Raw genomic sequence first — 12979 nt, 5'->3', positions numbered from 1 at the left:
TTTATCTCAAAATGAGATTGACTCCGACTCCGAAATACTTATTGTTGATATGACTTGTTTTCATTTTCGCGCTAAAGTTTTAATTTAGGTATTCAGTTTTCGGTAGTACGTAAAAATATGCGCAGACGTTTTTTTTTTTTTTTTTTTTTTTTTGACAATGAAAATTTTTTCTTTAAGTTGACATTTTATTGTCTTTATTTGTTTTGGTAAGTGCATTAAATCATTTAAAAAATTATTTTTGGCAACAGGGGAAAAAGAAACATTTTTTTTTTGATATGATGTATTTATTTTAATGAGCTTATTAATTTTAATTATTATTTTTTCGTTTTGAAAGCTGTTAAAGAATTTTTTTTAATGAAAAAAGTGTATTATCTGCTTTGTTTAAAAGGTGCTGCTATTTTTTTTTTTTTTTTTTTTTTTTTTTTTTTTTTTGAGATGAGTGAGGAATATTTTATTCCTAGAAATCAGCTTAAGATATTTAAAAAATATGTTTGAAACAATTTGCGATTTTACTTATTTTTGAGAATATTGATCAGGTGCTATAAAGTAGTATGGGTATACGGGAAAGTAGGCTCGTTTAGTTCTAAACGGAACTTCTTGTTATATTATTTCAAAAATTTTAAATAGTAATGAAATTTTTTGTGTCTCAAAAGTTTGTATACTTAAGCTGCATTAAAAAACCAACTTGAAAATTTTTTTTAAAGAGTCAAAGTTTCCAAATTTCTTGAATAATTTTCGTCTCACTGTACCCCACCCTCCCATTTTTATATTCATAAAGTGTTCGGGGGATATCTGATAAGATTGGTTTGAGATCTTTGCTCGCGAGAGATGAAAAATTTCCTTCAAGCAAAAGTTGTTTTTCCATTATAAATCCATACCAATCAGGACTACTCCCCAGGCAAACGAATATGCACAATAACATTAAGAAGCTTAAAAAATTAAAATTTAAAAGGATCATTATTAAACTTCCATTAGACTCTGGTTCCGGATACATAAGCAGATAGGGGTGTTTCCTTTTTTATTTCATTTTTCTTGAGCTAGACGCAATTGCCTGTAGCCGTTACTCATCTAGAATCACAAAAAGACTTGCGTGACTTAAGGATATGGCAGTGAGAGAAACATTAATTCACAACACAACACTTATTGTAACAAATATATTTGCAAACCGATTTTAAAAATTCAAGCACTGTCGTTATAGTTCTAAAAATGCAAAAACTTATCCTCATTTTCAAAATTATTTTTTAAAACTTTATTAGACATATAGAAATATGTATATGTTCTGAATATTAGAAATATTCGGAAGTGCTTTATGTACGTTAGAGTTCTTAATGCATAGTGAGACTTTTTAGTTTGTTAATTTTTATTTTACAAAAATAGATCATCGGTGGTTTTAGCTAATTATTCTACTCTAAACAACATAACTATATCAATACATCAATTATAATAACAAAAAAAAAACGATATTTTCTACTTATTCAAAAATTTTAAGAAATGTTTTGAGCATATAATTTTTATTCATTTTTTTAATACATACAAAGTTGACTAAATGTACAATTTTCAACCGGGGTAACAAAATCAAGTGATCTAAAATAATTGCGATAGTTCAAAAGGGCGCACCTTCTATCTAACAAATAAACTTTAAGCAAATTTCATTCCACAGATCTTTTAACACGCTTTCAAATGACATTAAAACAATGAAACGCACGAATCTCACCCAGCTGTGAAAATACCCAGGGCAAGGAGATCGCAAGACGTTACTGTGACCTCCCCAAAATTCGTCTTATTATTTCCTTTTCCGCAACTATTTTCCTAATATTGTGCGACAATTAGTTTTTTTTCGGGGGGGGGGGAGGGAGGGACCCTACAAAAACTTTTTATATGTCAGTACGTGTGCTGTGCATGCTCATACGTCATCAATTGATAAAATTTGAGGCTTCATTTGGTATATTGAGAATTTCCCCCACTCCCAAAATTTTAAATTAGAGGTGCCCCCTGTACAAATATTTACCCTTAGGGCCGTGGTAGCCTAATCGGTAAGGCATCGGACTTGTGACCGGAGGGTCCCGGGTTCGATTCTTGCTGGTCGAAGATCCACCGTCGCCATTAATGGTGACTGGGCGACGTTAAATATGCTCGTGGTCACAATGTCCTCCAAGTGAAACGATACCTCTGGGGGGTGCTAGACCAGAACGCTATTCGCTTCTGGTCTGGTTCTAAATTATCGAACTGTCCGTAGATGGTGCTGACATCTATCGTGTTGTCTGAACCAAATCGGACTTCTACCTAGAAATAGGGGTTCGATTAAAACGAAAGCCGTAACCCCTCTGCCTTAAAATGGAGTAGCATTGCTACTGCTCGGGTTCCCTATTGGAATAAGTACCCAACAACAACAACATATTTACCCTTTGTCTACACAAATGTTCAGCCATATGTCTGACTGAATATTCAGCATTTAGTCAAATCATTGCCACTCGCATGAGTATAGAAAAACAAAAAGTAAATTTTTTAGAGCATTTTTTATTGCTTTTTGCTCAACTAAGCTTATGCAAAATCACACAAGGAACACCTGAAACTGTGTTTTTTATTGACTAACACTGGGGTCCGCATGACAGTGCCTGACAAGAATTTCAAGCTCAGTGACGCATTTAAAGTTCAAAGGAAAACATTTCTCAGGTTGCAATTTCCATTTTCCTCCTTGTAATCTCCTTAATCCGTTGCTCTCCATTTCAAAAGCATTCAAGAACGAAATGATGTTTATCTAAAAATGCTCACAGCTATCCTCGCTCATTTCTGTTTCGAACTTTGCTGAAAGATATTGTTTGTGTTCGACGCATGGATTGTTGATTCAGTGCTCAAAACTATTACCAAATGGATACTGCGTTTTTTCTGAAGATTCGTGGTTAACTTAGCTATTTGGACTCAAAGGTATTTATATTTTAATTGTGGAATAGATATTCCATGCGGTCCTTTAAGTTCTTCTGTTCGCATAACCCCTAGAAGAGTGGTCGGCAACTGGCGGACCGTGGTCCAAGTCCGGACTGCGATCGAACAAAATTTGGACCACCATAACTATTTTGAAAGGATAATTTACACAAATTATTTTAAAGTATTTTTCTGTTGATAACAATACCTTTGAGAGCATAAGTTACTTTAAAATATTCTGTGGATGACGATACATCGTGCATTACCTTCATCGTTATTTGTAATGTACTATAGTTGAGGCAAACCAAACCTGGCAGCACTGTGAAGGCAACGCAGGAGTTCCTAACCACTACAATATTACGGCACTGCCAAGTTTGGCTAGCCCCAAATGTAGTTTTTTAAGTTGTAGTTCATCATGCTTTCTAAATTGACTGATTTGAGTCGTTTACTTGGCTATCATGATAGGTTCAAATATTTTACATACTTTTTCAGAACAAATATTGCTCAAAACTTACGGCAACCACCTTTAACACCCACTCTGCTTTGGCAAAGTGATCCGTGAGTCGTGAAGTTCACTTGCTTGATCTTAAAATTGTAAATGCAATTTCTCCGGTTCATTTTGGAATGCAAATACGCCTATCGATTGTATTTAATGCTAATTTGGGTGTGAAAATTTAAAAAAATAATTGTAAGGTATATATTTGTTTCCCCTGGACCTCGATGATATTTTTTTTTTTTTTCAAAAGTATCCGCACTCTACTTGAAATTACTTGCCGATCTCTGCATTAGAATAACATGTCTTTTTGGGACAATTCAAATCAACCTTAAAAATAGATGTATATTAAGGAATTTTTAAAGTAGATCAGTTTGATATAAAGACCACTGTCTTCCTTTAATTAGTGTGACCGGCTTCAAAGGACTTAATTTCGTAAATTTTTTGCTGTTGTTGCAAACTTTTATGCAAGCACAATTAAAAAAAGTAGTCTCTATGCAATTTAGAAATTTGCTTGTAACCGCGGTTTCGTTCAGACATGCTCCAGAGTGATCAAGGGTTAGTCTCAAAAAACAAATATCATCACTTTTGAATTTTTTTTTATTTATTTATTTGATTTATTTTTTATCTATTTTTATTTATTACCAATGTATCATATTTATTTTATTAATTCTCTCTTTACTTGTGGATAGTCATTAATTTGTGGAGAGTGCCTTTCATAAATTGCTTACGCGCAATCACCAATTAGTTTGCACATACGTATTTTATGAAGGGTTTAAAAATATTTTGACCACATTGTTCTGTTTCATATGTAGTTCAACAAAGTGAACTAATGGTAAAGTAGATAACGAAACCTTTTAAAAAATCGTTTCAATCATAAGGACAATTTTCAATCACCAGGACATTCAGACAATGAAACAATAATTCCTAAACTGTTATTCTTTGCAATTTCCAAGTAAAAAACATGTTTTTTTTTAAATCGTGAATTTAAATGTAACAATATGGATATTTGATAACTAAAATTAACTAACAGAAAAAGCTATATCACTCAACCTGATTCTTGACTATGGAATTCACAGTGGCTAACTAAGCACAGAAGTTATAATACTTAATCTTCTTCAAAATATATCCAGATTTAATGTCATTGTTTATTTCATTTTCGAAACGGATGTAACAGAGTAGACAATGTGAACCACAGAAAATGTTGGGGCATAATTTTAAGAAAAGCGGGGGGGGGGACTTTTTTAATGTTTAAATTATTTTAATTATTTTTAGGGGAGGAAATACGTAATTTCAAATATTTATAGTGTTATTGCATTTTCAGTACGATTTTTTTTACATTTTAACTCCTAGTAGTTTAAAGCTGAGCCACCTAGTATTCTCTTTCTTGTTCAAAACATTGTTTTTAACCCTTCATAAATTACTTGTGCACAAACCATTGATACTTGATTATACACAATTAAATGGACAGTCAACTTTAAAAGTATGATTGATTGGTAATAATTTCTAGGGTAGATAAAGTAAATTGAAAAGTTTGAAACATATTATGTACTGCTCTTGCGAGAAAGACCCTCAAGTACATGCATGTATTAGTTGCTAAATAATTGTGCGGCTCAAAGGTAGCTCAGCAAAACTGTCTATGATTAAAAAGCGAATTTAATGAACTACAATGAGTTTCATGCATACAGTACACTAGCATAATTGAGGCAGTGAGAAGCAAAGGGATGCAAGTGGACATTTTCAAGTTAGTATGAGTTAAACGCGTTTAAAGATAAGATCCTAGGCTTGCATTGAATTTTTTTTTTTATAAATCATGCTGTATAGCAGCAACAACTAGGGCTACTAGTACCATCTCTTGCCCCAAAACAGAAGAGAGGTTAACCTACCACGTGTACTGGTTATCTTCAAATTTTTAATTTTGCCACTTACATCCTTTTGCTTCTCACTGCTTCAATTGATCAACATAAAAACCGTGCAGTAAGTAAGATTACTTTCCTTTCTTTTAAAACTTTATTTTAAAAAGAACGATGTTAATTTTGAAATTAATTGAAATATACCAAGTTTATTCGGTTCTTTTAATTACTTTTGTATGATGTTGATCAACCTCATACATACTGGTACCCACAAACAGACATTTTGAAAAAATGATCCAAATGTGTTCAGTATCCCTTAAAACGTGGAATTCCGACAATTTTTTGACATTTTCAAGAATAAAGTATTTTTCTCTCTATAATGGAGAAAGTTATAAAGTTATGGTGAAAGTTGTTTTCAAATTTTGGCTAAAACAATATTTGATACTAACGCCAAAGAAATTTCATAAAATAAGAGTTTAAACTTTTTTTTAATAGGAAAAATGAATATTGCATCCGAGAGAGCCTACAACACACCTTTGGCTAATTCAACATTTCTGCCTTTTCTTCTTCTTTCTCTTTCTTCGCAGAAGCATGCTCCCAAAACAGCAACCAGCGTGGCATCGGAATATGATTACATCATTGGTATGAATTCTCCTATTTTCTTTACAAGTATTTTTACTCTCTTTTACAAAAAAGGAAGTATTGTATTCACGAAAAAAATTTCACTCAAAAATCGGCCTTAATTTCTATTTTTCTAGCCCCCAAATGAATATTGAGTTTTTTTTTCAACCCGACCACACGAGGATAAATGCCTAAGAACGTATAGACACCCGAAGTATCCATTTTGACGATCCCCGAGTTAGCTACAACGAGTTTTCTCGTGACATCCGTATGTGCTTATGTATGTACGTATGTGTATATGTGTATGTGTGTATGTACGTATGTGCGTATGTATTTCGCATAACTCAAAAACGGTATGTCCTAGAAAGTTGCAATTTAGTACGTAGACTCCTAGTGGGGTCTAGTTGTGCACCTTCGATTTTAGTTGCATTCAAATGTTCCAAAGGTGGTCTTTCATACCTTTTTGGGGTAAAATCATTGATAATTTCAATGCAAACACAAGTGCTGTTATAATTTGGCAAACTCTTGGCAATATATCACCAAGCTTTTGGTCGCCAAGTTCTGTTGCCAACTTTGGTAAAAATTTGACGGGTTAATGTATCTTCATAAAACGTTTTCTTTGCTCGATTCTCAACGAGTTTGGGGTGAAAACGTTTAAAGTACTTCTTCACTTACTCCGAGGCACCATTATCATTAAATTGGAGTGAAAGGAAGTCATGTGATGCACACATCAGCTCGTTTAAATAAAGCAAAGTAATATATTTAAGAATGTATTTTGGTTTTGAGAATTAGAGAAAACCTACCAGTTTATGACCCCTCCCCCCCTCCGGCTCCCCCAGTAATTGCACAGCTTGAAATTTTTAAAGAAAAAAGAGGTTTCGAAAGTTTTTTCGTCAATGAACTGGGAGCAGAAAGTGTCAATACTGTGTCTGTTCCATGTTTTAGCGGTGTTCACTTGTTGGATTGGTGCGCTTTTTTTTTTATTTCAAGCCCTTAAAAACATGAAAAAAAAAAAACCCGTAAAAGTTCTCCCACGGGTTTTCTTTAATAGTGCATCGATTAAAATGGTTGAACTGTCATATATTAAAAGCTAGTTTTTAATGGTGTTACCAATTTTTGAAAATGAAATTGCGCTTAAGTGCTTGTTCATTGTTCAGTCTACTCTACTGACTTAAATTTATTTCTTAAAACTAATCACTAAAAAAAGTTACAAAAGTACAAATTTTAAAACTATTTTTCAAAAATCTTTCGAGATTACAAGAAACTTTAACCAATGGATCAAGATGTGAAGGAAAAAAAAATTCTCCATGGCTTTGTCTTTTAGAGAATGCCACAAGTTGTCTAGTACACGTGCTCCAAACATAGCAGTTATGTTTGGAACTGGCACATATGACGTCAGTGGAGCTTGAAATGGAGCACCGGAGTGTGAAACTTTCCTAAAAATTGAGCTTTTACTCAGATGACTTTCATCCTAAAGATCAGAATTTTTCTGCAGAGATAAAAGCGTATCACTGCTGCTGTGCATTCTGTAACAAAAGAAACGCTTGCACGTATATGGGACGAGTTAAGTTATAGACATTTCTCGTACAGCACAAGGGAGTCACATTGAACATTTATAAGCATGTAAAAAAAACTTTGACATTTCCTCTATCTCTTGCAGTAAGTATTATTTATTTAGAATTGATACTTAAATAAATACAAATGTTTGAAACTGGGTCCATCATTTGTAATAATCCTGTATTTTAAAGTATAGGGATAAAAGAGCGTAAACTCTTTATAAGTTCTTGATACCCTTTCACTTTTTTGTGAGTGTTTTTTTTTTTAATATAAAACGTAAAATGTTTGCAGTGTTTCATTGAAGGAATGCAAACTTGTCTTACTGTATAACTTGTGTGACGCTAATACCGGTGTGTCGTTCACAAAAACCAGAATTGCAGTGACTGGAATGGGGCCCTCACGAAAATCACGTGACTTCGCGTCGCAGACATGCAACTTCATCGTAAAGTAACCAACAGATTGCATCAGTATATGAATGTCAGCCTGTGTATCGTCATAAAATGACGTTGCAGCGATGACTTCACAATGTCAAAAATTTACTGTTGCAGAGACGTCTTTGTGACTCACAATGACGCAATATCACACTAGACATGTCGCAGCCACATTGCCGTGACATGTTGCGCTATCAGGGACCTGCTTTCTTCTTTCACTAGAAAATCACTCGTCAAAACATGTCAGGGGAAAATTGCTTCTACATTTGAACGAAGCAATTGTCGGTTTGGTAATACTTTGATAGTTGAAGTTTTAACCCTAACTCTGGTGGATTAGCCCTAAACTCCAGAAGATAGCGTTCATCGTTGAACACTTTTTCGTTTCTTCATTCCCCTGGAATAACTGTCTTACAAGTAGGGCCCGATCTAGCGAATTTGGTGCCCAGGTCCTGGTAAAATTTGGTGTCCCTCTCATAAGAAATGTCGTATATTTTCAAAGCAAAAATTTTTAAAAGAATGTAGAAAAAATAAATTTACCCCATTTTTGTGCCCCAGAAAATTATGGTGCCCAGGTCCACGGACCCGCAGGACCGTGCTTTGATCAGGCCCTGCTTACAAGTAAAACAATTGAGTTACCGGATCCACACACACAATTCAGTCTTGTCAAAATAAAGCATTCTCCAACAAATACAAACGTTAAACCAAAAAGTATTATCTAATTATCATGCCGTGACGCGAGTTACATTGTTGGTGACGCCACCGCTACTCGATCAGTGAATTCGCTATTTTATATGTGAGGATTTGCAATGGAAAGCTTTTCAAGCCTTTTTCATTTTTAGTCGGTGCAGGAGCAGCAGGGTCCGTGTTAGCAAACCGATTGTCGGAACTACCTTGCATGAAGATCCTTGTACTAGAAGCTGGAAAGTCACCTCCTTTGTTGACAGATGTGCCGGGCATCGCCCGCGCGTTTTGGTTCTCGGACATTGACTGGAAGTACAGGACAGCGCCCCAGAAACATACCGGAAGCGGACTCATTAACAGGGTGAGTAATAGGAAGGCTCAATTTTGTTTTCTAATTTTCCACCTATAATTGGTAATAGGATTGCTATTTGGGTTTCCAATCCCGTGCCGAATTCGGTCCGGCGGGATTTCGGGATTGTAAAGAGCCAATTCCCCGGGATCCCGCGAAATTGACTTTATTCTTCTAAAAATTTATTTTTAATGTCAAATGGAAAAAATTTGTGCTTCTTAGGAATGACAGCTTTTGTTACTTGAATCAGTTGTCTTACCGAATTCCGCAACATTCATTGTAGAGCACTACAAAGTCAGATCCCAATTTGCAATTATCATTTGGTGCGTAAAATGTGCCCTAAATATCATGCGGGATTCGGGATCAGGATTTCGGAATTGGAAACCCTAATTGCTATGTTGAACTCTCCTGTGCGATTATACATTTTTTTTATACTTAGAATAAAGACCTAAGTAAATGGTTTCAGTCACATTTCAATTTAAAGAAAATATTTTCTAAAATTGAAAAGTAAAAAATATTAATTTATAGAAATGTTTGGACTGTGTCTGGGGAAAAGGTGGATCACATTTCAGCGTCCCAAAACTGTATATGGAGATAAAGGGATGGTATGCTTAAAAACGGGACTGTTCGGTAAAGACGGGATGCATGGTACATTTATGGGAAAAGTCTAACAAAAACTAAAGCCCTCCTAATAGACAGTCGTAGTTTTGTTTCCCCTTTTTTTTAATAATATTTTTTTTAAATTTTTTTCAGATAAATTATTAATGTCTTTCTATGTAATTCTGAAAAGAGAAAATAATTAAAAAGAAGAACAATATCTAAGAAAAAAAAACAGTTTTATAAGAGTGAAGAGAACAAAGTAAACATGAACAAAATGAAAATGAAAAAAAAAGCAATGAGTAGAGATTATAAAATAAAAGTTGAGCATAAAATGAATGCAAAATTTTGTACTTTTTACATGATAATACATGTTCATTTACTGGATTGCTGCTCCTCTTTTTTTATTCCTCAGAATCCTAAAAAGCCATAAAAATTAACCTCCTCAATATCCTTTTTGATAGTTACAGGTACCATTTTAATTTATTTTTCTCTGCGATGTGCCAAATGCTACAAGTTTTAGTGATATTAGAAATTGTTGAAAATGAAATTGTCCTGAAGTGCTGATTTACTGCTCAGACTACTCTATATTTGAAGCTCTAGTTACTATGATGAGGAAAGAAATGGAGCCGGAGCCAGTCACTTAAAATTTAATTTCTCGAGTCAATAATTGCCTCGTAACACCTTGACAGCATAACATGTCTAATGAGCGATTTTACACAGTATATAAAACTTTTTAAAAAATGAAAATTCTACTTTAAAACGAATGATCTATAACTACTCAAATCCCTTAACGGTATGTCAAGCTTTTAGGGGGAAAAGATCGGCTTTGCTTCTGACTTCGACTTACGGAATGGGGTGGTTTCCTTCAGTCAAAAGTAGTACGTTTAGTCACTGAAATTGATAGAATAAGCAAAAAAAATAACTTGGACCCAGAAAATACTTTCCTTTTCCCAACAGTTATTTTTAAATTAATTTTTTTAAATGTCCAATTTTTCAAACAAGGCGTGGTCTTGATGACGTCACAAATGATGCACTTTGCCGCATCTTTCACCATGTTTCCACGTTATGATAATCAAGAATCGAATTCAATTTGCTCTCTACGCTTGCTGTCAACCATATCGTTGCCAATACACTTGAGTAAAGATGCGAATTAAATATTTTGCACTGTGAATGGCAACACTGAAAGGCATTTCATCATTTGTGATGTTATAGGCAGAAGCCGTAAACAATGAAAGCGCTCCAATTTAAGTAATTTTTTTAAAATATTAAACAAAAACAAATTATTTAAAAAATGATCAGATCCTACGGTTTTAAGCATGCTCTTTCAGAAAAAAAATACTTTTAAAATTTTGGAAACGACCCCATTTTAAAGCATCTAACTCCAAAACTTCAAAGTGAGCTCGACTCCGAGTCCGCAGCCTTGGCAGAGCTACAAACTTAGAGGAGGAAGACCAACTCAACTCTGACTCCTGAAATTTTAAGGCATTCGATTCAGACATTAATCTCTTTACCCCAAAATCAGTCTGACTCAGACTTCGCAACGTTCACCAGAAATTATTGGCAGTTGAATGTCAATCAATCGCTGGGTGTTTTTCCTCCATCATATTGCATGCGGAAGTATTCCACGATTTTTTTTCCTTTCAAAGAAGTTAAACACTATCAAATAAAATAGATTAATATTTTTATTAACTTATAGTTTTGAAATTTTCAAGCAATTGGTAGTTATTTCCTTAATGGTGTTTTTTAGCAATGCTCTTTGAGAATTTTAATCTTCTTCCACTTTTATGGTTATGTTTTATTCCAGACATAATTTCGCTTTTTCTTTTATGGAATATCGAGATTATTTCACTCATTTGACTTTTTCCTGGTATCATTATCTTAAGAAGAAGGATTAAATGAGTTTGTTTTTTCTTAGTGCCTAAAGTACTCTATTATCAAGATTGCTTCCCTTTTCCCCTGGCATGAGATACTAGTTTACGTTCATGAAATTGAGAGCAAAATCTGTTTGCAGTTTCTTAATATTAATTTGTTATTGAAACTTTGTTTTTGAAAGTTTATAGGAAAAAAAAGGGAAAAAACAAAGTTTAATTTTTTGTAATGAGAACTGAAATATTTATTTTCGGAAACTTAGCCAAATTATGCAAAAGAAGAAAGAGTTTAATGTAAACAACTAGCACTTAGTGTTATGTGGAGATACGAAATGTACTACGCTTCAGTTAAGTTCTTCTAAATTCTTATTTTCACCGACTTCATTTTTTCATCTTTCAAACTATCTTTTATTTCCCCTCTGTTCCCTACTGCTGTTTTTTTTTTTTTACTTCTTAAGCTCGCAAAGAAACGACGGTACACTGCATTCACAAAACGTTGTAAAAACACCATCAGAGATAAGTGTCAAACCACCCCAGGCATTACATATTTGGCACTTCTAAAAAAAATGGGCCAATACAAATATGTTAGTTATGTCAAACGATTTAAGATGTTTTTCATTGCCATTTGCAGAAACAAGAAACTCAAAAAGGAGGGCCCTATCGCAATTCGTGATCGCGAAAAACATAATTTGAATTTAAAACTTCAAAGTTTAAAGTAATGCCATGGGCTATGTGCTTGGGGCAGGACGTTTTATTATTATTATTATTATTTTAGCTGAAAAACACAAAAAAAAAATTATTAAAAGATAGGTTATATCTTAATTGCGAAAATTCCTGTATTTCATTGCAAGTCTTGAACTAATGTATTGAGGCTAACGTTTTTTTGTATCTTTAATTATACATAAATGTTAAAATAAATATTAGAATATTTAAGGTCAGTAGAAGCTAAAATTATTGGTCTCCGAATATATTTGGTCTCAGTTGTTTTTTTGCTCGTTTATCATTATTTAGTTTAACACTAGCTGCGTGCCCGGCGTTGCACGGGCTACCTAAAAAATGAAAGAGATGTCCAGTATACAGTTGATGTTTATGTAGTACTCTAACATCAGTTTCTAACGCGTTAAGGAATAAATAAATGCGCGTAATGCAAGGTTTGACAGTAAAACATATTTTTGGCAAAAATCCTATTAGTTATAAGAATTTTCAATTAGCTCAAAAGATGAAAATATATGCATTATCAGCTATAATCTGTGCTCAAGTTCAACTGAATTACATCTGATCGACTAGATCTGAAATATTTTTGTTCATTAACAATCAGTTTTTTACATAAAATGACACATATTGCTTGGTTGATTATGTGAAACTAAAGCATCAGGTCTTAATAAATATCAATAAGCATTAATTTAATTCCAAGTCATCAGATTCCAATTAAGCTTTAGTTAAAATCATTAAAAGCAAACTCTTTTTTGTTCAACTCTGTTTATTAAAAGAAATCCAAACAATCCCTATTTAACGTGTTCTTTTAATTACATAAAATGAATTTCAAAAGTAAAAACAGGAAGGAAATGGAAAGTTATTATAATTTGAAAACTCTCACCCATGTG

General features: G+C 33.5%; 1 protein-coding gene across 1 annotated transcript in view; it reads left to right on the top strand.

Moving 5' to 3' along the window:
* The first annotated feature begins 5768 nt into the window (after nt 1-5768).
* Nucleotides 5769-12979, top strand: part of LOC129219649 (glucose dehydrogenase [FAD, quinone]-like) — an 86184-nt gene continuing 78973 nt past the window's right edge. The window contains exons 1-2 of the mRNA XM_054853923.1: nt 5769-5910; nt 8717-8919. Coding sequence (XP_054709898.1) covers nt 5769-5910; nt 8717-8919 — 345 coding nt within the window. The remainder of the gene's footprint in view (nt 5911-8716; nt 8920-12979) is intronic.

The sequence above is a fragment of the Uloborus diversus genome, chromosome 1 (genome assembly GCF_026930045.1).
Source record: "Uloborus diversus isolate 005 chromosome 1, Udiv.v.3.1, whole genome shotgun sequence".
Classification (NCBI taxonomy): domain Eukaryota; kingdom Metazoa; phylum Arthropoda; class Arachnida; order Araneae; family Uloboridae; genus Uloborus; species Uloborus diversus.
Note: the sequence above shows the minus strand (reverse complement) of the source record. Positions and strands in the feature narration are given on the sequence as shown.